The 26,383-nt window shown below is 39.2% G+C and overlaps 1 protein-coding gene across 3 annotated transcripts in view; it reads left to right on the forward strand.

Annotated features, from left to right (window-relative positions):
- PLCB4 (phospholipase C beta 4) overlaps positions 1 to 26,383 on the forward strand; it is a 207,317-nt gene that overhangs the window by 122,242 nt on the left and 58,692 nt on the right. For all 3 annotated transcript variants that reach the window (XM_082306164.1, XM_082306165.1, XM_082306163.1), the window contains 9 exons: positions 8,571 to 8,650; positions 9,219 to 9,272; positions 14,697 to 14,778; positions 15,919 to 16,019; positions 16,643 to 16,700; positions 21,542 to 21,650; positions 24,309 to 24,519; positions 25,156 to 25,249; positions 25,891 to 25,970. In XM_082306164.1, coding sequence (XP_082162290.1) covers positions 8,571 to 8,650; positions 9,219 to 9,272; positions 14,697 to 14,778; positions 15,919 to 16,019; positions 16,643 to 16,700; positions 21,542 to 21,650; positions 24,309 to 24,519; positions 25,156 to 25,249; positions 25,891 to 25,970 — 869 coding nt within the window. The remainder of the gene's footprint in view (positions 1 to 8,570; positions 8,651 to 9,218; positions 9,273 to 14,696; positions 14,779 to 15,918; positions 16,020 to 16,642; positions 16,701 to 21,541; positions 21,651 to 24,308; positions 24,520 to 25,155; positions 25,250 to 25,890; positions 25,971 to 26,383) is intronic.

Genomic DNA, 26,383 nt, shown 5'->3' on the forward strand with positions numbered 1-26,383 from the left:
TCCTGAGAGCTTAAGATTGCAGTACACAATGCAAGTTCTGTGGCTCCACCAAAGCCTGGTACTTGATCTGTCTGCTGCAAACTGCTCTGAGAAACTTGATCCAGAGTACTGATAGTATGCTACTAGCTTTGATCCAGAGATTCAAGGGATTTTAAAAATACACATTTTTTGCTTTTCTGATGGTATGTACTTACGGTATATTATAAGCTGTTTTGCCTGTGAGATAAACACTGAATAGTGATCAGTAACACACACCTGCTAAATCCCCTCCTTTAAAACTGAGTATCTCTTTGCTGAATGCAGCATCACTAAATCCCTTGGCAGACCTGGTTGATTTTTCATTGCTTTGGATCCATACCTCTTTAAACACTGGCAGTACTGAGTAAACTCCATGATAGGAGAAATACTTGCATAACTTACATGGGTACACTAAATTGATTTTACTGTGTGTATTTTCAGCAGGCTTTCAGGGAAATAACATGCCACAGTTATGTTTTGAAAACATTTAAGAAGCAAAGAAAAGGAGATGCTGGCAGCATTCACTTTTATACTTAACCCATCAGTGTCTCTGATTTATTCTGAAAACAGGAAGTTGGAATTAAGTTTCTTAGCCACCTTAGATCTCAGTAAACTGTATTAGACTAATTGGTTTCTGAGGAGCATGTTGGCCAGTTACATAGACTGTCTCAACAGGTGAGCTAATTATACTGTCTAAAAGATCTACTGCTTCATTAACCGCCAAGACGCTTACCAAAAATGGTGTGTCATGCTGCAGTCAGCTTGTGGGTGGGTGGTGAGAGGCCCATAAATGTGAGTGTCCCGCATTTGGGAATCTTTCCACGAAAATATATATCCAGAACTTGTCAACAGTGGAGATCCACCTGATCTGATATGTTTGAGGCCCAAGGGAGAGGGTAAAGTAGATCAAGCCAAAACCAATGTAGAGCTTTCGAAGTTGCCTTCGCCGGGTTTATGGGCATATGGGAAGTAATTTGATCTGTACTGTATTGGCTTTTCCTATATGGTAAGTACATCAACTTGCTACTATACTTCTGTGCTAAAATAAAATTTTCTAGGAGTTATCTGCACATAGAGCTGTTCCTGCTTAATTTTCCCTGTTTTGTTCATGAGAAAACATCTTTCTTCTGAGACATAGTAAATCTCCTCTAGAAGAAGGGAGTCTTTTTGCGTGGCATTAATTAGCTATGCAGCTACTAACCGCAGTTTAAAATAGGCCTTGATTTAATCCACGTTCAAAAGTAAGCCCCCCTTGGAAAATGACAGAGGCAAGAGTCTGGAGAAGAAGGGGCAATGGTTGTAGCTTAAGCAGCCCAGATATGTGTCAGGGATGCATCTGCAGTGGTTTCTGCTGTTTCCCCCCCATTGCCATGAGGAAGGTGAGCATTACTTCCTGTATATCTTCTGTCCCTTCCTCAGATAAACCAAAGTCAGGATTGGTTGGGACCTGATTTGGGACCCTTTCGAACAAGGGAATTCAGTGACAGATCCCAATACAAAAGCCCAGAATCTTTCTGCCCAGAAGGAGGGCAAAAAGGTATTGTGCTTCTGTAGATAATAATTTACAACTGGAAAAGAAGTAATTGTTACTCACTGAAGGCTGGGTTATAATGGAGCTGAGTAACCATGACAAAGGAGAAAACTAATGCAAGTTCCTGGCTTCTTCAGGCTACCCATGTAAGGAGTGGTATCAGTGGGAAGCAGATTCTGCCAGGTCCCATAGGACAGGGTGGCAGAGTGTGGGGGCAGTCCCTTAGGGGTGCCCCAGCTGTGGCTGGTGGGCATGCGCAGAGCTGCTGCTTGCTGTGGGCAGGGGCGAACCCTCCCCTCCAGGCAGGGCTCGGCACAGGCTGTCCGTCGTATTCTGTCATCGTCTCTGCGCTGGGGCAGCCCCACGTTCCTCTGCATCTTGTGGTGATGTGCTCAGCAGGTCTGGCCAAGTCATCATTGAGCTCCAAGTATAGCTATTCCAACAACAAGAGTGTGTTTATTATCTCTCAACTTGTCTCCAAGCTCCGACTCTGGTATTTACATTCTATCTACTTAAATTTTATTGGTGTTTTCAGCTGAGAAATTGGTTTTCATTTCCACTCTTAAAACAAAACAACCACAAAATAGGGTGTACTGTGTCTCTGATTGCAAGCAGCTGTCAAGGTCTACTCCTAAAGCAACTCCACTGTGGTAGCAGAGAGTGACTGTAAAAGGTGGAATTTAAAATCTAATGTTTGGAATTCTGATTAAATCAGGTTATATAAATTACTGTGAGCTAAAATTAAAGCGCACACACACACATATACTAGAGGTGTGAGCGCATGTGTGTATTTTTCTTTTTTCTTTCCCAGATGGACGTTCTGTGACCTAGTAATCTGATAATCTGCTTTCCTCAATCTAGGGCATTTGAAAAGGCCAGTGAGTATTTGGGGGCAAATTTCCTTTAGTGGAGAAGCGATGTAGTGCTGCTGTGAGGACTTAGCGCGTGGCATATAGGCTGCCTATCCAAAGCTGGCGTAAGTCCAATAAAGCAATTGTAGTTCAGCAGCGCAAAATCTGGACTTCTTGTCATCTTTGCTTATCCACTTTGGCAATGCATTAAGAAGTTTAACTTAAAAGATTAACCTAAGTCATGTCAGCTCTTTTTAGTCTTTAATATTACTGCATACCAGGGGTAAATTTGTCCTGACAGCTGTTCTTTCCCAGATCCAGCTGTGTTGTTGGGAAGGACCATCTCTCCAGCTGATAGTTTCTGGCCCTTCTGCCAGAAAGTACTGTTCCCGCTGCCCTGCTGGCAGAGAACTTTATGTGAACTTTATTAGGGGTGAACACTCCAAATTTACTTCAAGGAAGAGCCATAGGGTTAAGCTCACATCGCTTATTTTCGGGCAGAGCTCACACCGGTGCTCAAGATACCCTGACGCACGCCATTCTGCTGACGGTAGGTAGGGATGGGAGCAGCCACGGGGGAGACAGGGTGAGAAGGAGAGCGGAGTAACGTTTTATACTGGCATAGCTGGATTTGATAGAAAATAGATATTTTCTACAGGTGTGTTACTCAGTGAGACAGTGAATCACACATTAATGGCTAACCTGTGAGGCACCAGAATGAATAGCACGTGCTGAATTGCTTTATTACTCATATGCTGGCTGATAACATAAAGGTAAAATGCAAGCTTTATCATACAGTTCATAATACGGCATTGAAGATGACTGATCGTTTTTGTTTCTATTTCTACTATATGGCTCTTTTTTACTTACAGAAAAGTTCTGTTTCAGTTGACCCTGATTTTTTTTCCATGAACCAAGCTATTAATTATTTGCCCAAATCATATTGCTAGGAGGGCAGCTAGAAGGTAGCAGAAGATTCCCACAGGAATATCCCACAGTCACATTACAGAAAAGTTCTGTTTTGCCATAGCTTTGGTTTGTTCTGATGTTTCAAAGCAAAACTTCCCAAGAAACCTGCAGAACATACGTGAACAGAACTACAGTCTACCGCTGTTCTCTGTGTCCCATTATGGTAGTATGTTGCTTGTGTCTCATAACCTACATGATAAACATTTCTAAACTATGACTGTCTTAAACATATGACCGCTGCTTACGTGTTCAGGTAGCCCTGTGGCAAGTATGTAATACCATGTTCTCTAGAGAAATCTTCATATCCTAGCCAGTCTGCAGTTAAGCGTCTGTGATTTCAATGTGCTTGCTTTTCTGCTTTTTTGTGTTCTTTCTTGGCTATGCCACCTGGAGTTATCAGTAAATTGAAAACTTCAGCCCTGGTTCTCTGTAGCCAGGAGGTCGATTTCACTGTGTAAAGCTCCACTGTGTTTGTCTTAGTCTGTATACAAAAGCAGCCAAAGTGAGTTTTCCAGCTGCTTTCAGAGTAGACCCCTCCAATGCTGGAAAAGTCATTCCGGGATGGAAAGCTTTGTTGAAGGGTGGAAGCAGTCTGGGCACATCAGGCAACTCCCAATACAGAGTGTTTGTGTGAGCATCAGCTTTCCAGATGAAATACCTGAAAGTCAGAAAAGACCCTTTTATCTTTGTAACAGAACTTTCACAGCAATATCCTGCAAGTCTGTGCTGCAGTTGGTCAGGTAGGGGATAAGTTTTACGCCATCACTAGTCTAGTCTCCTTGCTTTTGCTGTCTCATACGTTAGAGATATGGTAATTTTCATAGAACAGAAATTACTTCTGCGTTGAGAGAAGAGGGACATCTACTGGTCACAGCATCGCTGAATGAGGGCAAAGTACCAGGGAATCCTGCCAGGCCGTGCCTGTCTTGGTAAGAGTTGGGAAAGATGGTTCTGTTCTCCACGGGTTTCCTGAACCTTCAAGCTATCAAGCCCTTGACTCTGACAGTCAGTCACAGGAACTGAATACCAAAATCAGACGGCAATGCCTCCTTGCTTCCCCAGCGTCCCCGATGCTTGAATTAAGTAGAGTGCAACTGTGGAGAGACTGCACTGAAAAAGTGAAGGTAAAATCATCTCAAGAGGTCTGGATAATAGTGACCTCATCTATAAATAAGCCATGGATGACCTTATCTAGAATTTCATCAGCTGTAGGTTACAGTGGTTTTTTAGCCTTTCAGAATTTTTGTCCTTTTTAACCCTCCTAAATGAGAGGTTGATGGCTAAAAGAGAGCTGAGAGGTCAAACTTATCTGTGCGCCCTGCCACTGCTGCCTATGTTTCATTGATGAACCCCACCTAACACAAAGTCACTAAGTGCCTCAGAAGCATTTGAGTACTACAGCAAAAACTGAGAGAGTGCTTCTTCAATCAATTTTTCTTACGCCTTCTCCTTATAGAGATATTTGATGATGTTGGATCTTGTTAGAGAAAAACAACAGTCTGCTTATTCCAGCTTGCAGTGTACTTAGATTTTGGCCTCTTGTGTCAGCCTAAGGATCGGTGGAAGATGTACTTGTCTTTGTTTTTGTTTCTTTTCATGGTGGTTTTTTCTCTAGGATTAGATAGCAGGGCCCAGATTCCTCTTTTTTATGAATCTGGAATAATTCTTGGAATATAGAGAGCCATTCGGGAGTTACATTGACAGATGAAAGGTACTGAGCCGTATTTTGAAAATCAGAAAATATTTAGCACTAGCATCAGTAAGAATCAAATGTATCCTGTATTTCTATCAAAAACATTTTGTAACGCTACTTTCTGTAAGACCCAAGCAAAGTCTTTCCTATCTACCTCATTTCAGAATTTCATCTTGTTATAGGATTTTCCTTTTCTGGAAAGGTAGTGATTTGGAAATGCTGAGCATGAAAGAAGAGAATTGAGGATCTTTATCCCTGTTTACTTACACAGGTGTACAGGTCTTTCAGCTTCATCTGTAAAATAAGGAGTGCTGTCATAGCATACAAGCAAGACTGCTGCTATATTCTTCGTAGCATGTTAGCTGAGAAAAATCTGAGCATTTCTGTCATCCCTCCCACAAGGTCATCAGACAAGCGTACATTAAATCTGGGAATGGTTTGTTGTCAAGAAAGCAAAATATTGCCAGCTTGACATTTGTCAGAGTATTCAGGCTTTGGATATTTTGTGAATATCTGCACTGGATCACAGTGCCTTAAAAGTGATTATGAAGATAGTTGTTATTTGGAGACTCTTCTGGCCCAGAAGGACAAAGGGTTTGAATGTGTTGCTCTGAGCCTGTATATTAATCTATGGATGAGGAAATTTTTTCATCTTGTGCCATTTTGCATCTATATAGCATGTTCACAATCCAGAAGTGTTTTTTTTTCCCTCAGCTCTCTTATTCCTAGTTAATTTGGGGCCAGCTGGTAACTGTGGGGAGTATCTGATGAAAGGCTCCAGAAACTGCTTCAGCCCCAAACTGAAGTACAAGCAGCCAGATGCTACATTGTAGTGCAGCTGTGTGGTGCGGAACAGACAGGCAAACATGTCTCTCGAACTGCCGTGCCTTGCCCAGGGGACATGATGCCAATGTAAAGATGATTCATAGATGGACAGAGACTCTTAGGTTACTCTCTTGCTTGGTGCCAGCAGAGATGTGATGCTTTTGTGGCTTATCAGTGTTTGGCTCTACTTCTGTGCTCTTTTGGTGTAAGAGAATGCAGTTCCTGATTTGGCATCTCTATCAGGAAAGGGCATTATCATTGAACAAAGATTAGGGAGCCCTCTAAAATGGGAATCGTCAGGACAATTCCTGCAAAGAAATTACTTGGTAAGTGGTTAGTGTATTGATTTCTCTCTATACTTGTTTTTTTTTTTCTAGCAGTGTTCCTTTTTGGCAGCTATTCTTGATGTACAGAAGTAACTTCAGAACTGAGTGCTGGGTAACCTTACTTTTAAATGTTAGATTTTGTTATATCTGGTGTAGTTACAATCCATTGTCTTCAGATCAGAATGGATCTCTGTGTGTTTCTTTCCTATTGACGTTACCAGTACTGCAGCAATGGCATTTTTTAGCAGAAAAAAATGGGAGTTTTGAAAGACTGAACATGCATTTTGCATAATTTAATTTTGCAAGGGTTTTTCATTAGCAGTGCATATGGCATTTCACTTTATGGGTCAGTGTTGAAAGGTTGAGGAGCTTTTAAGGGACTACAGACTAATCCAGATCATATGAGGATAAATTTTTGTATAGCTCTAACAGTGTTAATGCAGCAGTAATGTTACGTTTTACTGTTTAAAAACCAAAACCAAACAAACCACAAACAACCCCAAACATAGATAGTTGGTGACAGCTGAATGATGATAGTTGGATTTTTGACAGTTCTAGGAGATTGAAATACACGTAAGACTTATTCAGGGATTTGTCCTGAAATTATCACAAGTGCTATTCCTGTATCAGCTTAGGTGAGGGAACATTTGTAGGAAAAGATAAGCATTCCCTAAGCCTATCAATGGCTTCCAGTTATATCAATTCCAATAAATAATATTATTTCTCCCCATGAACCTTGCTTTCTTTATATCCCTAGACAGGACATCCACACTATGACTACTACATCATCTTATTCATGCAGTTGGGAAAAGAGAAACGGGAGGGCAGACTGTTACTGGTGGGTTGCTTTCAAGCACAAAAACACACCTGAGAAACCCCCAAATGCTAGCTTTTCTCATAAGTCAGACTTCTGTTTTCAAATAATTCTCAGATGCACACTTACTCTATTTGTATGCATATTTTATGCAGTATTTCTTAAAAAGGATAATTTGAAAATGAATATTTAAATATTAATAAATGTCATAATAAATCGTTACTTTTCCTAAAGCAAAATAGTTTTACAAGTTACATTTTAAGGGAGTCTGATTAACAATTTCTTGTTTAAACAGAAGATTGTGATGTGCTTGTAATGTGTCATGAGTACAAGGGTCTGCTTAAGTGTGTTTATCTGCCGAATTGACACCTTGGACCTTTTTTTAGCCCATAGGGATTTACTGCCTGCAGTTTGCAATATGCCATTTTCCAAAGACGTTAGTATTCCTCCTATAAAAATGATGATTTTTTTTTTCATCTGTTTTGCAGATGTACAGCACTCATTCATGAAAAGAAAAATGTACTCATCTGCATCTCTTTATAAGTGTCAAATTCTGGATCCTGCCCAAGTCAGTTCAAGCTGCATGCACAGAATTTGGCCAGAAGCAAGAAGCTTCTTTATTCATAAGGTTAATGTTGAGCAGTGGACCAAATCCCATCTCAGTTCCACCAGTGTAAATTATCTGTTAGGTTATCCTAGTATTATAATAGTATAATTGAGATCGAACTTGGCTTGTAGCGCTGTCATTTTTTCTCTTCCTGTAGCTTAGTCCTGCCAGGGTTCTTGCTGAAATCAATGAGTGTTCATGTTAGGACTTAATCCTTAAGCTTCTTCTATACAGTACTGCAAAGTCTAGGTACAAGCTATAGTAGCAAAATATATCCACAAAAAGGAATTACATAAGTGCGTGCTGTAATGCTGCTGTTGGCTGAAAGTCATCCCACTGATTGCTGGCATGTTTTGCTTTTTAAGGATGAAAGCAAGAAAGCAAGGAGGATTTGAATATGTAACAGGGTGTTAGATGAGGTCAGCGTCACAGAACAATTGTTGTACCTCCCTGTGGTTTGCTCTAGCGTATTAATATTTTGTTTCATTCCTTTTTCTAAAACTGGACCAGTTAAATACGCCATCCCATATTGTATAATGTTGCTTAGTAATAGCTAATATTGCCATCCACAACTGAAAGGGAGGCATATGTTTATACAGGCTATGAATAGAAGGCTTAATAAATCAGTCAATGGACTGCTTGCCTTTGCTGGCAATAAACTGTTTTAATAGCGCCGCTTATGTTACATGTAGCACTTGGAAGAATGGAAAGCACCATCGCTTTGTTTAGTGAAGGATGAAATAGTAATGGGTAAAATGTGGCTGGACTTTTCCATGGTGTTACAGACTGTGAAGTGGGCAGTTTTTTTCCTCAACTCAGGTTATTAACATTATCCATAGCTGCAAAGAAGAACAACCTTCCCCCAAGACAAACTTTCCTACCTTTTCCCTCTTCAGTTTTCCTAACTTGGTGTTTCTGTATTTTCGTGTTTTTCAGCAATGGGTAGAAGGGCTTGGATCCATCATACATAACTTTAGAGCTAACAATGTCAGTCCAATGACATGTCTGAAGAAACAGTAAGTTACTTTCTTTCCTCTTCTTTCTCCTTTATTTTTCTGTCCTTGTATTTTCCTTCTTGAAATTTAAAAAAAAAATATTTTGTTTTTCATAGTTCAACATTTGCAATCACGAAACAGTGTAATAAAGAAAATGGTGATAAATTAGTTTAGGGTTTATCTTCCATTGTGACCAGAAGAGGTCCCAAGTCTCTATCTGGTACCTGCCCAGGAGAAATTATAAGAGAATTTATAGCTGTTGATTCGATTTATTGATATTGTATGTTTTAATTATTTGTATGGTTTGTTCTTTCATTGATACATATGCAGACAAAACCCCATAAATCTTTCTTGTCTTCACGCTTGTGTTAATTGATGTACTGATTCTTTTGGGCTGCTTTTTGCCTTTACAGTTACAGAACTGCTCTGCCTCAAGCACTAAAAGGTTACAGAAAAATGTTTCTATTAGAGAACAATTATTTGTTTGTACTCATTTCACAGACATGGCAATAATCTTAATCTAAATATATGTATCTAGATCCCAATTTTAATAAATAGTGTTTTAAAAATATTTCATTCTTAATTTCAGCTGGATGAAGCTGGCCTTTCTAACAAACACAAATGGGAAAATTCCAGTTCGGAGGTAAGCACAATTAGGAATTCAAGTTTTTATCAGGTACTGGTTGTATAATGTTAATAAAATTCTGTGGCTTAATAATGAAATATAACATCAATTTTGTTACTAATACATATGTAAAGTCAGTACAGAACTAGACGTACTTATCTGAGTTCCGTACCTCCTTGGTAAACTAGGCAGGACTTCTTATCAGCCTAGTAATTTTTGTCTTACTCCATTGTAATGAAGATATGAGTGCTTGTAATTGTTTTCAAAGTTACTTAGAGCTAAGAGCATCAGTTTTCTCAGCTTAAAATTCCTCAGACTCTGGGATGGGTTTTTCAGTTGTAAGACTTCATAACATACTTATCAAGAGAACCATAAAAACTTGCAGGCCAGTTAAGTAGAGGACAGAAAGGTACATTTTAAAATGTAGTTCTGTGTAAAAGAGACAGATACAGCTCTGCCAAAAATACTTTTGCTTTTATAGGAACCTCCAGGGTAATATTTGGTTTTCTGCACATGGTAAATGAATCGTTGGGTTGGTTGTTGTCAGTAACAGAAAAGCTAGAACAGTGTATTTCTTTCTGTACAGCTATTAACTATTACAAGTTACTGATTTTCAGTCCTCTCTGGCTAGGCAGTAATTCTCCCCCCTCCTGCTCTAGAAATTAATTCTTGCTGATACATTGAGCTTCTTTCCTCTTCATGCAGTATGTGAAAACCACACCTTTGGGGCATGCTGTTTTTTCATAAATAGAAACTCACAGATGGGAGCAAGAAGGACTGCAAGATAAGCCTCACAGAACATTTTTTTCAAGGGAGAAAGAGAGGATTTTGCATCTATACAGTCTGCAAAAAGACAAAGGGCCTGCCATGCTGCCTTCCAGGTTTCTGTAGTTTCATGACTCAAGTGACACCTTGACAGTGTTAAGGCTGCTTCAGTGTATTAATCTTTCAACTTTCATATTGGCAAGCCCCTGCTTATTTCTCAAACTCGAACTAAACTGCCATGAGGCACCTTCTGTGCCAAAGTCCCATGAGGAATATCAACTGAAGGGTAAAGATGGGGTACAAGACTACAGGAGCAAATTCATTTTCAAGACTTTAGAGCTTTATGCCTGTGTTTGAACATAGAGCTTTATTCCTCAGTATGAATTTATTTATTTTTAGCGAGGCATAAATTCTCTCCATTGTGCTACAGCACACTGATTTTTGCAGGCAGACAAGCCCGCGTGTTGCTGAAGACAGTCCAGTCCACTGGTTCCAGTGTATTAAATCTTCCTGCTGGATCTGCAGTTTCAATTTTAGAGGACTTAAATGGTCTCTTAAAGCTGAATCATTTTTCTTAAAAATGTTTCCAGTTCCAAGAGTTTGTTTTTTCAAATTTGCACCATTTCCAGGTTGACATAAATCGGTCTCTTATCGGCTTAACTTATTGCAAAAGTAGTTTGCAGGATAAATTTGTAGGGGATCTACTATTCCATGCTGTGCAGAGGGAAGCTGAATCTTCTTTACATCTGGATGCTCCAAAGATTGCGCTATGTTGGTGTGGGTGAAATGTGGCAATTTTGGGGGGCTCATCCGGGAAGCACTGTATCACCTGCTGAAAGGACAAGGAGAGATGTCAGTGAGAGGCTGGAGGAAAGGTGTAGAGGAGGAATGTGAATGAGGGGGGGGGGGGGAAAAATCAGTCTGCTGTGTAGACCTACGTTGGAAAAGAGGGTGAATCAGAGCCCTGATGGAAGACAGCAAGATCATGAGAGCAGCCTGGTCCAGCAACAGCTACTTATCATGAAGTGGGACACAGGCACCCAGGTGTCGCAGCACTGGGCAGCCAGGGATGTGGGGGACTTCACTGCTTCCCTCCTCCTCCCACGAACAAATGCAGAGAAGGAGCGCGGAGAGATAAAGAGGGAACAGAAGGAGGTAGATGCGTAAGGAGAAGGATATGTGTACAAGGAAGGCAAGCCAGAAGGCACTGGGAAACATGGGCAGAACAGCTCTGCTGTGCGAGATGCACCAACTTCACGTTGTTTACCCAAGCCTCCCCCCAGTAACTCATTCCACTGTTTTCAACCACTGATGCTTCCCCTTCAGCTGACCTCCGGATTGCTATGGTCAGCCCCTCCCATATACCTGTTTTTAAATACATTACCTAGTCAGCCCTGCTTCCTCAAACCTCTTCCTCCTCCTGCTGCTCAGGGACTCCTGTAGCGATTGCTGTAGCTCTGGGGCTACAGATAGGGAGGTTATTCTCTCAGAATACCCAGCAGATCTATTAAACTGTAGAAGTGTGTATCACAAGCTCATCTTTATTTCATTTTTACACAGAAGTGCAGTAAAACACTGAGAAAAAAAGATCTCACCTGGGAAATCAGAGCTCCTTGCATTTCTTTTCAGCTTTAAGACAGATTTTTGCAGCTAATACATGGCCAGGGGGAACGATGAGCCTTGAGAAGGTGAAACTCCTCAGGCTGTCAGTGGTAAATGGCATAAATATTCCTGACTCCTCATTAGTACAGTTGGGGGTTGCAGAGTCATGAAGATTCTTCTCAACTGCTTTTAGATTTTAATGTACTCTGGGGCATATATCTATTACTATTAACCTATTGTGTTTGGGAGAGAAGAAATTCTGGCAGTTAGTAGTGCAAAAACCTTAGGAGAGCACCAGTTTTGTCTTTTGGGCTTTAATACATTTTAGCTGTCTGAGTCTAGAACTACATCTACAGATCTTACAAGAACAGGGCATTTGGTAAGGCATTTTATATTTTCAGATTTTAACACATTTTTAGTAAATGATGACTAAAAATGTCAGCGTTTGTTTAAATAAAAAATTCTACTTGGTTTCTGCAGCTTTCTGTTGGCAGAAAATGGATTTTCTACATGTGTGATTTGCACCTGTTCAGCTAGAGCCTGTTTAGAATTTAGCTTTGCTCAATCTATGCTTATCCCTTGTATAACTACATTTAAAAGGATTTCAGCTAATTTGGCTTCTAACTATGAAAATATCAAAGAAAGAAAAAGCTAAACTGACAAATGAGGCTTAAATCTGTTTTGCTGTAATTTAATTAAGTTAATATGAAATTACACTTTTCTTAGTAAATATGTTTTGTATTGATTACTCCAGAGTGCCTGGGAGAAATCTGTTTCAGTACTTAGATGATGGTTGGAAATCATAGTTTTAGATAATTTCTTGTACAGTGTAGGCAGCGGTACTTCCAGTTCTGGCCAAACTGATAAATTCAGTGGTGCTATGATAAAAGATTGATTTGAACAGCTTATGTGTTGGCTTGATTTTTGAAGTAATGGTTGGAAAGCGGTGAAAGTCTGAAGTAACCAAGTAATTTAATCCATCAACAAGCACGATAGATTCATACCCCTCAGCCCCAGATTTGGGAAGTATTTTAAATATTTATGAGGAAGTACCTTGACATGTTACCATAAAAAGCCCCAAACCAGTGCAGAACATGAGGAGCAAACACCTGTAGGTAGCTGTTGAGCGGTAACTTGCCTGCATCTGAAGTAGCCCAATTTTCTTCCAAGGCATACAAGGTGAATGTAAATCTGCTAGGATGAAGTCTCTTCTGATAGAGGGAAAAGTAGTTTTATTTACAATATCCTTAGCAAAATGAAAGTGTCATGCTGTATTTTTGCAATCTTTTTTGATTCATGCAGTCTTTTCTAGACTGCTGCTCTCATTACAAATTACTGCTATGTTTGCTGTCATCTTTGGTGAAATAAAAAATAGTTTGGCATTAAAAATAAGTTCCCTGCAGCCATGGAATCTTGGCTCACAGTTTCTGATTAATTACTTATGCCAATATTACACGTTGTACATGACATTTATTATTGGGGCCCAATTCATTAGAACAGACATAGAACTTTTTACAGGGCTGGAGATAGGTTGTAAATGGTAGAACTAACATTACTCTGTGTTTTAGAATTAGTAGAAAAATAGGCGCCTGAGATTTTTTTAACAAACAAGTGCCTAAAGTTAAACTCAGTCTATATTTTAGTGAAAACATCTTGGTACTTATCAGCTTTGGAAAATCAAATAACTTATTTAGGTGCCTAAATAGGGACACAGAAATCTAACTGTTGTAAGAACCCAGTAAAAAAAAAAAATTGGCCAAGATTTGTTAAAATATTATTTTATCATTTTGATCTTTCACTTCCTGATCTTAATTTTATTAGTATGAAAATATTTACATAGGCGGTTTAGAGTGTTTTGGAGAGTAAAACAACTGTGAGTTGCTATGGCAACAAATAACAGCAACAGTATCTTTCACCATGTGAAATTATTTAGTATGCATGAGGTTAACAAAGTCTCAGCAAATATTTGTCTCCCTTGATGATAAAGAGCAACATATTCTTACCAGGCAACTATAGAGTCTTTCCCAATGGACAGCTTTTGTTAGCATTAGAAAGAGGTATTGGATACAGGCTTCAGTGTTTCTCTCCAGATTGATACACCAAAATCAAGGGGTTGTGGGACACGTCATTTTAGTTTAGACCCTAAACGGAAGGAGGGAGAGCTGTCAAGTTTGGATCTCCTTTTCCAGAGTTAGAGGTTATTCAAACTCATCCCAAATAGAAACAGAAATAGACCAAATGCTTTCACATTAATCATACCAAATAGCTAAGCTTTAATTGGATTTATTTAATTTCAAGTGAAACCAGTTTGTCAGTCTCAAGCACAGTGAAATCACCATCACCCCTGTTTTGTGGAAGGAAGTGGATGTTAATCAGTTTGGTGGAAATATTTGAGTGGCAGCTGAGACCTACTTAAATGAGTTGTGCATAGTATGTCTGCAACAGGGATGTTCATAAGGTGAGGGAGCATTCAAATAGAGGAGTGAGCACTGCAGCTGGTGAGGGAGCAGGGAATGAGATTCGACATGCATGTGAGAGTCTCTTGCTAGCAGTGACTGCTTGAAAAGGAAAGAGGAGGGAAGCTGCCATTGGAAATGATTCATGCCTCCCGTAGGGGTGACCTGGGAGGCATAGGTTAATGCTTGGAAAGGAAGGGAAGTCACCACAACCAGGAATGGCTGGAGACATGAGTGTCCTCACTTGTAGAATCCCTTACTTTTTAAGCAGTCATTTATCTATGCATAGAGATGAAAAGAGCCAACAGAATCGTGCTTTGCACTGTAGTGCTTTTGCATGCATGCTCTGTATCCCAGTATACTGGAAAAAATATATTTGTTCTTTTTGTAGTCCGTTATTTTGATATATTTTCTAATGGATAGCTTGCAGGCAGAGCACTGCTGCTCTGTGAAGCTTAAAGCACTTTTTCAACTGCACTATTACTTGGAAGATGCTTACATTCATCAGTTTAAGCCAGAGGAAAATGTTGACAGTAAAAGCAAGAGAGAGAGAGAGAACTGGTTGTTTAATAAGTGACTAACATTTCTCCTTTTTTTTCCCCACTCTTTTTTGTTTTAGCATTACCAGAACCTTTGCATCAGGTAAAACAGAAAAAGTAATCTTTCAGGCACTTAAGGAATTAGGTCTTCCCAGTGGAAAGGTATTTAGTGGTTTTGAATAACTTTTTTGTATACTAATAAATTGATGAATGATTCATATTTGTAGCTATGACCTAAGTAATTTACATCACATAAAAACATGCCTATTGTTCATGAGTAACTTACTAATCACTGTAGATTGTTTGCTAAAACCAAAATGTAATTAAATCTGTATGACATAGTGGTCCTTAAACTTCTTAGATGAGACTTCTTTTCTGTAACAGACTACCTTTCATCATTTATACAAAGTACGTGAGCGCAGAATATGCACATAATACTTTTTTGTTGCATGCTGTCCTCTCAGTTGCGTTTCTTGGACTTCTCCTGCTCTTTGCTCCCTTCTGTTGGAGAACTGCTGTCCAGCTCTGTCCCACTCGCAGCGGGGTCCCCTGCCAGGAGCCCCAGAGAGGTGATGGCTGGTTACAGTTGCAGCTAGTTTTTTCGGCTTTGCTCCCTGCCCAGTCTCCCTTCTTTCATTTTGGAGACTCCAGCCCTTGGTTCTTGGCCTGACCACAGCAAGCGCCTGGTGAGGCTGGTGAGGGGCAGCCCTGCAGGCTCAGCAGCTTGCTGTCTCCAGCCGGCAAGAGGGGGTGTAGAAAGACACGAACCCCCAGCTGTAGCAGTGCCTGGCACCTGAGATGAATTTTTTCCTCACTGCTGCAGTTGTCATCTTGTTTAGAGGAGGACATGATACTGAATGTGTTAGCCATCTGTTCCCTCCCTCGTGGAAGTTTTATGTGCCCCTGTATGAGAGCTGCTTTGCTTTTTAAAACCCTTGCAGCAAACCTGGAACTTTTTCTCAATGTTCCTTGGCTTCAGTATAAGTATCCTGAAGTTTGTACAGTCTTTTGGACTTTGGGTTTTTTTAAGCTTCAGAAGAAAAATAAAGACTGTTTTCCAGTTCTGTGTTTACGTAGCATTAATGTTAACGTGAGGTCAGAATATAAGCACATCAAACAGATCTATGATAAAGATCAATTAAGAACTGTTTTCAGGAAATGCAAAAGAAACTAGATAAGCTTATACTAGGTAAAGAGCTAAAACTGTTCTCGGTTGCTTTTTCTAATATAAGATACGCTTTTGGGAAAATAGCATATAAGCTCTCTTTTGCTGGATAAATGTACCTTTGCATTTTGTTGCAGAATGATGAAATTGAGCCTGCAGCATTTACTTATGAGAAATTTTATGAGCTCACTCAAAAGATATGTCCCCGAACTGACATAGAGGACCTCTTTAAGAAGATGTAAGTTCAAATTTAATATAATCTTGCTTTAAACTCATTTTGCTGTATTTTTAGTCCATGTCTAATAGTGACAGAACACTGTAAAGATTATCTAGCTTTGAATCCTAGTAGCATCAGCAGTATTTTAAGACAAACTCAGTCTCTGTTTTTCCCCTTCCTTCCCTCTCAGATTGTTAATGTAAAAGTTCACTCTGTATTCTAGAGCAACTTTTACATGAGTTAGAGGAAGCACCTGGAACTTTTTTTTTTTTTTTTGCATTGGCTTTACTAACTACTGTAATTTTAACTTGCTCCTTTAGGTGATTAACACAGTATGTGAACTAATTAAATTAAATAAGAAATTTGAAGTTTAAAAAGTTTCTTCACTCAATTTATTCTCAGCTGGAGGACTTACATGTTGTTTTATGAAGTAATGTTTGTTAAGTTATAAGAAGTATGGGAGATATACTGTGCCAAGCATAGAGGGTTAGTGTGTTTTCTGTGACTGTTCATTTTGAGATTATAGAGGTACTTCAGGTAGAAAAGCAAGTGGTTTTAAAAGTATCAACAATGTCAACATGTAAATCATACCTACTGTAGCATCGTATATGAAAACTTACATTCTCTAATAAATTTCTTTTCAGCAATGGAGACAAAACTGATTATTTAACGGTAGACCAATTAGTGAGCTTTCTAAATGAAGTAAGCTTTTTCATACATTAACTACCATACAAGTCTGTCTGCAGTGGCTTGCTTCTTCCAATCTTTCCATTGCATGAATCATGCCATTATTTGCTATGCTTTTGATCTGCTGATCTTTCCATTATGGTAACATCCAGGTGCAAAAATCAGCTCCAACCTTGTATGTTGTGCTTTCTACATGTTGGCTTTGGAAATTGCATCTGTTGATTACTTGCTGTTGTGTTATGTTGTGTGTTATGTATGTTTTATACATTTTATACTGTTACATTCAATGCCGTTTCAACTAAAATACCCCCGGTATTTTATTATAAGCAATTACTTTACCTGTAGAGCACAGCTACATATACCTGCTAATCCTTCTGAATAATAGAAAAAATTATGTAGGCTTTTATAAACAGTGGTTTGATTCTTCTCGACAGTATTATTTCAATCTATTACAAATCTAAGAGCTAAGAGGGTATTTTAAGAGTTTGTATATGGTTTTTAAAATACTATGTGTGCAGAGTAAGAGGAAATATTTTTATTGCTGTGTTTCCAGAATACAGTTGTTGGCAAGAGTATTTAGTATTTCTTAAAAACATCACGAGTGTGCGAAGTAGTTCAATAAACAGTGCGGTGTTGGGTTCTTTTCCCGTTCCTAAAGCACAGTAAGTTATAGAAGACTGACTCATTCGGAATTGCGACAATAAATGCACTATGTAGATTTGACAAGAACATACACATGGAAAATAGGTATATCCTACTTGTTTTTCTACCAGTAGATTCTTGCCATCTGGAACATGGATAGCTGCTTTACCTCTCTGCATGATCTTTTAGGGACTGGGTGCATTACCAAAAATCTTGCCATCTAAAATTATTTTCCTAGTTATAAATCTACCTTATATCTTTTGTGTATATAGATATATTTATTTATATATCTGATACTGCTGTATGAAGATTCAAGCAGTAAGTTCCCCATATATCAAATTTAGAATATAATTTTCTTTTTCAGCAGGGAATGCATGCCTTACTCTTCACCAAACCTGAATTACACGTAGAAAGAGTATTCAAAAATAAAAGATAGCGAGAAGATTAACAGCTTCAGGACTAATGGTTACGTACTTGGGGCCTTCGTTTGTATCCATATAGTTCTCTGTTAGCAAATTGGAGCACGTGCTCAGTCTTACTACTGTGAGATGTTCTTTTGTCACAGCTATTTACAAAGTTCAACGTCCAAATGTTTGCAGGACTGGGGTCATAGCTAAGGCATGCAATTTTTGCTTCTGCATTGAAGAGAGAAAGGATAATGTTGTGATTTAAATTATAGACCATCCCCTTAAAGTGCCTCAGCCCCCCAGTTCACTTGTAGTGATAGATCCACTTCACTGCTTGACACACACAGCCCTGTCCCCACCTTGAATCACATTAGCTTCTGATTTTTTTTTTAGTGTTAATCCTAATTTTTCAGTAAATTACTATTTCATCATTATTTTAAAATTGATCTCTGTAATTGTTTTAGTTTACAGTATGCTTCCTTGAAGCCCAAACTTTTGAAGAAGAGCTGCCAGCAATTGTAAGAACTTCCTGGCTATCTCCAGTAACTGATTAAAAAATTAAAATTGAATCATTGTATTCTTAGTTTTGTCGATTTTTAGCAGTTCTTTTTACAGAATTAGAAGCCTTATTCTGTGGGCAGCATTGGAGAAAGATGCATCTTCGTGGCTACATTCTTACCGACACAACACATTTTTCAATTGGAGATCTTGTAGTTGGCCCTTTGGTTGGTAACCAGAGCTGGGAAAAATTAGTCAAGTGGTTTTATAGAGTAGGACATTCATTCTGATGACTGAAACTAATGCCTTTGGCTCTGTGCTGGAGGTCTTCTGGTCTCCAAATAGAGTTTAAAGTTTTGGTCATGATGTGAAAAGCACTAAATGACCCAGAATCTCCCTCCTGAAATTATCATTTCTGTCCCCTTGACAGCTGGCCAACACTGCAATTAGCAGTGGTGTTTAATGCTGGAAAATCTAAAAAGATTATTATCATTATATAGGAGAGGGGAGTTACTTGGCAGAGCGATTCTTCATGAGAGTCTTTAACCAAAATTATTTTGAATTCAGTAACCTCCAAGGCATGCTGCAGAAGCTCTAAGTGTTATGGGTTTTTAAGGGAGCATGAGAATACGTTACTGGGTATGAGTGGAGAGCGAGTTGCTTTCCTGGAGTTTTTCCAAACTGCTGTCTCTATTTGACTTCTAAATGCTGCTGGCTGGCAGCTGATTTAATTGCGTATCAGTATTAGAGCTTCTGGGAAGTTTTTAGAAATTTAATTATTGTCAGGCACCAAGTATTTTGTCTAGGTCTTCTTTTTTTAAAGTCAAATTTTGAAAAAAGAAAAGGTAGTAGAAAAAGAATTGAAATCACTACTATTGAGATGTGCTCCTGCCATTCATTTGCAGCAATAAATTAATAAGCCAAGTAACAGTCAGAATGGAAATTCAGTAGTCTGACCAGGATTCATCCTTTCTCCTGGGAAGGAGGTATGAGGAGATCCTTTTCTATCCCCCTCTTTCCCACTTCCTTGCTCTTCCTCCCTCCTTCCCACTCACTCGCTTGCCCTTTCTATCTCCCTCTGTTTTTCACCTCCACAAAAGCACACCGTTCTTAGTGCTGCACAGGACAAATTCAAGAGGCAAAATTGGTTACGGCACATTATTAGCTGCTGTGCATCTCAGTTTGCATCCACTCAAAGAGGAGACTGGAGGCCAGGTTGGGGAGGCTAAATGATCCTTCTCTCTTTGCAGAACCATGCAGGCATTCTTTCTCCCCGTGCTTTTAGATGGTTCACCCTCATACGGTTAAGAACGTCTAGTGTAAGGGTGTCCTGTCTAATATGGTAACTAGAACAACCAAATGCAACTTTGTTGGACATACACAATTAGTCCTGGGGCATGTTGTCTTTCTAGATGAAACTTCATGCTTTTAGTTTTGGTCAGCTTTTGTGTTACAACTTTCCTGTCCCAACAAGCTCAGTAGTGGAGGATGTTTCCCCAAGAGACACTAGTAAGCGTTCTTCCTTTTTTTAAGTAAAACTTCATCAGTTGTCAGTTTTGCTTTATTTTTTTAAACTAAGTAAACATAAAGACATGAAAAATTGATGATGAGCAATGATCAATGCTACTAGAAGAATATTTTGCTCTTAGTTCCTTTTGATAACTCTGGGACTCTTTCTCAAGAGGAGACTTTTTGCTTTATCCCATTTATTTTCTTCTGTTTGCTTATAACTAACTGTAGAAGAAAGAGAGTGGGGAAGAGCACTTTTCTTGAGTTGAGAACCTTCCCTACTATTTCTTACAATTTTTTGAAGTGGTGTATTGTCACTAATGGTATAAAGCTTGTCATTTGTCACAGTAGACTGTACTGTTGCATGCCAGTGTTGTGTTGCTGTTGTGTGCTGCTTAGCAAGTTATGTCCTGCATCCATCTGCTCTCATATCATATTTCATCTGAGTTTTACTTAGATATCCGGACAGCCGATCTGTAGTGAATGAAACTGCTGTATTTTAGATGCTGCGGACTGTCAGTAGCATTACTTGAAAGATCCCTCCTTAATTGCATGATTAAATTGGCATTGGTTGTAATTTCTTGGAATTAATTAAGCACATGCACCAATGTATTGATTGTAAAAAGAAAAAAAAAAAAAAGAAAAGAAAAAGAGATCAAGTGCTTATTTTTGATTGGATATTGCTTTTTTCAGGAAAAAAAGTCAAAATTTACACATAAGGAATTACAGCAAATGCTGATAGTGCTGTGCCAAGCCATATCAACACCATCCTGTCCACTCCAAATTATTGATCACCGATATGGGGGTGGCCTGTTACATTTCTGAATTCTGCTTAAACTAAAGCTTGAAACCTGTGCACCTACTGGGGTAAAAGAGTGTTTTCACAGTCATTTATTTCTTTGTTTTATTGCATCTGCTTACATGCCACAACTCCGTTCAATTCTGATTTTAATTTTCTTTTAATGGAGAATCAGGCACACAGTGTGCAGCTCTAATCCAGCATGGAGAAAAACAAAAGTTACGTAGCACACTACTAAGTGAAAACTTAAAAACTCTGAGTTTTAGTACTGTATTAGAAATCACTGCTAAATTGCATCTAAATATTGCATATATTATGAAATCCTAATATTGTAAATTACTGTGAATTGAAGAGATCATACTGTGAAGCTCTTTTAAGTGGTACATATTTCTTCGAAGAACCTACGCTGTTTTTTGAATAGTTAATAACACAATGTTTCCGCAATTCACAAATAAACATCAGTAGTTGCATATTTCTAAACTCGGGTTTCAAATTCTGAATTTATAGTATAGCTTTATTTTAATTTTTACTTTAGCTGTAGATATTGCTGAAGTCATGCATTTTTGCAGAGGTGATTACAGGGACATCAGTCAAGTCTGTCAGTTTACATGACCTACAAAAAAGATTAGGAAGACAGAATTTACAAAGAAAAGAGATTTAGCTATTTATTTTCAACATTTCATTTGCACGTATACCACGTGCAGTCATTATTTTCATGAACAAGCAACAGTAAGACCAGTTATACGATTGCACTGGATTGTTTTTTTGAAGTATTTTTATAATCAAACTTCCTAGGTTTCTTATGAAAGATAAGGTTCGTTTTCCGTCTAAAGCTAAAGTTACTGTTGAATAGTCTGTAAGTTTTAGGGCTCTTTTTTTTTTTTTTTTTTTTTTTTTTTAAATGTCCACTTCTTTCTTTCTCATCTGCAGTAATGAAATGCTCTTGGATGATAGCCATGCACTATATTGTTTTGCTGAATTCCGTTGTTTTCTAACCTTAGCATCAACGAGATCCTCGGCTCAATGAAATTTTATTTCCCTTTTATGACACAAAAAGAGCAATGCAGATAATTGAGACATATGAGCCAGATGAAGACTTGAAGAGTAAAGGTAAATGTGGGAGGGAATTCAGTATGCACTGGTTTTAGGCATTTGGGGAATTTGTTCCAAAGCATCCAGACTTTTAAAAGGGAGCTTACGGCCCTTGTGGTCAGGGGGAAAGCACTTCTGTGGCCACCCAGTGAGCTTGATCAGAAAACTGATCTGCTGAAAAAATCTTCCTCTCAAAACCAATGATTTTTTTAGAAGGATAATTTCCCTGATCCAGGTTACTGTGTGGCTACAAAGGCAGCCATCCTGATACAAAATGGGAGATGCTAGGATTGAGTAAATGGGGAACAACTTGGAGACTCCTTCTAGCAACAAGGCAACATGCATGTGGCTATGGCCAAGGTCTCAGAGATACTACAAAGCTGTATAGACATCGTGTAAAAAATAAAAAATAAATTACCACCTGTGCAATTGGATATGCATCCACCTTCTTATAATAAAATCTGTATAGTGCTTGAGGGCGGCAGCCTAGCTTAGAACGGGGTATTTTGCATGGGTGCATTGAAAAATGTTCTCTCTGAGCAAGAAAATTGCAGGAGGAGTCTCCAAGCCGTTCTTCGACTGCTCATGTCCTGAGCTGCTGTGGGTGTTGGAGGTATCAGTGGTTGAACTTGGCTCCCAGTTCTTATCCATTCTGCTGAAATAGCTGTGTTGGGATCAACTGCAGAAATTAAAAATATTGCTATCCCCATCTGTTGTCCCTGCCTTTTTGCTGGAAGTTACTGTCACTGTAGCATGCAGAGGAGGAGACTGCAGCCTTGCAAAGCCCATAGACCTTCAGGCCTCCTCACAGGAAGCCACTTTCACTAGGCATTTAGGCTAATGTATCAGGCTAGCTCCGGAGAAGCTGAATAGCTTTTACACATCCACTAGTGCTGCCCCTGTTGATGAAGGATGTGCAAAGCAGACAACAGAAGGGGGTTAATATCTTAAACTGCTTCAGTAAAGCCCGAGGCAGCTCTCGCCGAGTGCTGCAGCCTTGTTGGGTTCCCCGTGTGCCTTTATGTCGCTTTATGATCACGGGCGTTGACGCCAGCAATGCCTTCCATAGCAACACCTGCCCCTTTCACTTCCTTTGGGCCAGTGGTTGGGAAGAGTTTACAGTCCTCTTCCTCAGTCTATAAACTTCAGGAATCTTTCCGTAGCTGGATGTGTAGCTTTCACCATTCCTTATAGTACTTTAGCCCTTTTGACCAAACCGCTAGAGGAAGAGCTTGTGCTGTATATGCTACTCCAGACGCTGTGTTGTACGCTGGGTTAATAGATTCCTCTTTTAGTTCTGTGAAAACATGGACTTTCGAGGAATCACCTGGGAGAAAGGGAGGTACTTCTCTTGTCTAGGAGTCATTTATAAACGTTATGAGGGTTTTCCACTCACAAGCAGTGTAGCTTATTTCTCTTCCTCTCTACATGAAGTAGAATTCTCCAAGTATTAATTACTTGATTTTAGTCAACTCTATGCTTTTAAGTTCTCAGTGATCAACAAACTAAACACATTCTTAAAGTTGAAAATTCCATTTTGCCCCCTTTTTTTCCCCCTTCTTCCAAAAGTCAGAATCAGCTGAGAGGATTTGAATAAGACGTTCCAGAACAGTTCACCTCTGGCTGACACCAAGCACAGAAAATTTAAGCTCCAGTTGAGGATTTTTTTCAGAAAGCTAGGAGCAGAATGAAAAGCAGGATTACTGGAGTTGTCTGTATAAGAGAAAAGTTGTTTTAAATAAAAACAGGACTGCTGCAACCTGTCCCTTAACAATAGCTGAGTGTTCGTACGTGACTTCAGGGAAAGCAAACTCCAAATTAGTGCTGGATAACTATGCTCTGCAATGACTCCTTGTGGGTAATCCCTCCTTCCCTACCCCAGAGCATTTTACTGTCTCTTGGCCACTTTAAAACTGATAGTGCAGTACTGATTATTCTTACCTTGTTTTCATTGAAATTTATCCCGATTTATATTTTTTTATACTTTATGAAGCATATAACAGCAGAGAAATAAAAGTGTTATGAATTCTGTCCTCTGAATTACTGTACATCCCATGTTCATTGTAGAAAATGGCTTGCTTTTCATTATAAAAGAATAAACCTGTATTTCAGACAGTAAACTTGAAGGTATCTTAGATTTTCCTAATGCTTTGCAAATGAACACGTGCGACCGTTTTCAGATACACCTCGTACACCTCCACTTGTTTTTGTCAGCGGAGAACAGTCTCTGCACGTGCTGCAAGGTGATTAACAGCAAAGTAGCACAGTCAGGGCAGGACTAAATGCGAAAGAGGGGAGAAAAGTACCATAGAAGACCGGTACATGCAAGCTCACAATTTCTGTCTCACAAAGTCCCAAAGCTCAAAACTGTTGGGAGTATTCTGAGGAGATGTCACTACTTATTTGCCTTCTTCACATCCTCTCGATGCCTTAGGTGTACTACGGTGAGTGCTGGACTTAGGATATTGAGCTAGGTGGGCACCTGATTTTTTTCTTTTGTTATGTGGGAACACAGTGGCAGATTTTGCACCAGGGACACAGTTGCTGGTCAGCTTGGAGCATTGGAAGGGGAGAGCTGCTGTTTGCTTGCAAGGGTTCCTGCTCTGTGAGGCAGTTTGATTCCTGCCCACTATAAATTTCTAGTAGTAATTTGCCGTGCTTTCTTCTTCCTTCTAGGTGTCATATCAAGTGATGGGTTTTGCAGATACTTGATGTCAGATGAAAATGCCCCAGTTTTCCTAGACCGTTTGGAATTATATCAAGAAATGGACCATCCTTTGGCTCATTATTTCATCAGTTCCTCTCACAATACGTATTTAACAGGCAGGCAGTTTGGTGGCAAGTCTTCGGTGGAGATGTACAGACAAGTGCTTTTGGCTGGATGCAGGTTGGAAGCAGCAGATAACAGCCTTTAATATTTGTGGATCTAATACTTTAAACCTCCATAATATACCTTGGTGGTGATATATTGCATAATCGGATGTATAAATATCTTAGTGTGGTAAATGAAAATATGCATACTTAAGATACTGTTTTTCTCACAAAAAAAACATTGAAAGGCAGTGGAATGTAGAAATTGATGTCAGGAGACAAGTTGTGAGAAAGATAAGAGAGGTTTGATCTCAAAATGACAACTGAAGAATTTCAGAGGACTTTCCGCTTTGTAATTAAGAAGTTTATACGTAAATGAGAATCAATTTATGATTTCCTGCTTAATTTCTTAACGTACTGGAATGTGTCACAGTTAACTGAGTAAGAAAATAAATTAGAAGTGTTACAGTGCTAAAAGCATTATTGTTCAAGTGTAAATATATTGACCCACACGTAGTATGTTTAAGGTAATAATACCCAAAGTTATAAAAGCGGTCTGAAATTACACATGTGCAGCTTAAAAGGAATTGTGTAATGCCCAAAACTGCTTTGTAACTTACTGCTCTGAACATCACTGCTCAGAACTTGTCCCCAGTGTCTCACCTCTACTGAAACACTAAGGAAGCTGACATCATTTTTCTTGGGTCTTTAGGTGTGTCGAGCTGGACTGTTGGGATGGCAAAGGTGAAGATCAAGAACCAATAATAACGCATGGAAAAGCAATGTGTACAGATATTCTTTTCAAGGTAAATACCTGGCCGTAAGCCCCGGTGGAACTCCCAGACAAGAATCCATGCAGGGCACCCTGCCCTCCTCAGCACCCAGACGCTGCTCCCTTGTCACAGACTAACAAATCGCATAGGCAGTTTCTTGTCCCCAGATCTTAGGGCTCATTTCTGACTTGCACCATACGCCCCTGTGTTATGTCTGCCTTTCCACAGAAACTGCAGGAAGCAGGCTTGCTGCTTTTGCCCCATATTTTCACATCCCGTGGCTCTTTGCACCACAGAATAAATATCTTCTCCATTGTCTGAGCAGTTCCTTAGTTGTGGAAATGGCCTGAAGATGCAGGAGTTATTGTGGGAGTAGAAATTCTCCCTGGCAAGAGAAGACGGCAGCGGATCCAGGGGTAGCATTGATGGGTTCTGGGTGAAGTTGCCATCACCGCTGCAGGTGCAGTGAGGCACCTGTGGGGCGCTGAGTCCGGGTTGTTGCGGGGAAACAGAGAAGAGTGAGCATAGAGTTTGTTCTAGTTCTGGCTTCGTTTGGCACATTTGAGACTCAGCTCTGTGTTTCTCAGGGTGGGGTGGAGAACAAAAAAAAATCTCTTTCATTGTGATTGTAATTTGATCTGTTCTAATTTGAATCCTATTATTGCATTTTAAAGGATGTAATTCAAGCCATTAAGGAAACAGCATTTGTTACATCAGAGTATCCTGTCATTCTTTCATTTGAAAATCACTGCAGGTATATAGTGCCCTTTTTTTTTTTTTTTTTTTTTTTAATATAGTGCAATGTATGAGAGAGATGACACAGCTCAAACATACTGTAATTTGAGTGTACTTGAAAACTGTGTAGGGATATGCAGGTATACTGAATGTCACTTGGAAGAGACTATACTTTAATATACTAGTTGATCTTTATCTAGCTTAATAACGGCAATATTTTTAGCTGTGGTAAAGCTGTGAAATATATTTGGATGTTCCATTAGTTGTGTGGGATTCAGTTAATCTACTTTTTTGGCCTTGCTAAATTCATCTATGTCAGATAATAGACTTCTATTGGCAGTTTAATTACAGTAAAGTAATACTTCTCAGTTGAGAGAAAGTGGGCAGTATATAATTTGGGATATCTACATTACATAGTATTGTTCTGTTTTT

The sequence above is a fragment of the Platalea leucorodia genome, assembly GCF_965183815.1.
Source record: "Platalea leucorodia genome assembly, chromosome: 3".
Taxonomy (NCBI): Eukaryota; Metazoa; Chordata; class Aves; order Pelecaniformes; family Threskiornithidae; genus Platalea; species Platalea leucorodia.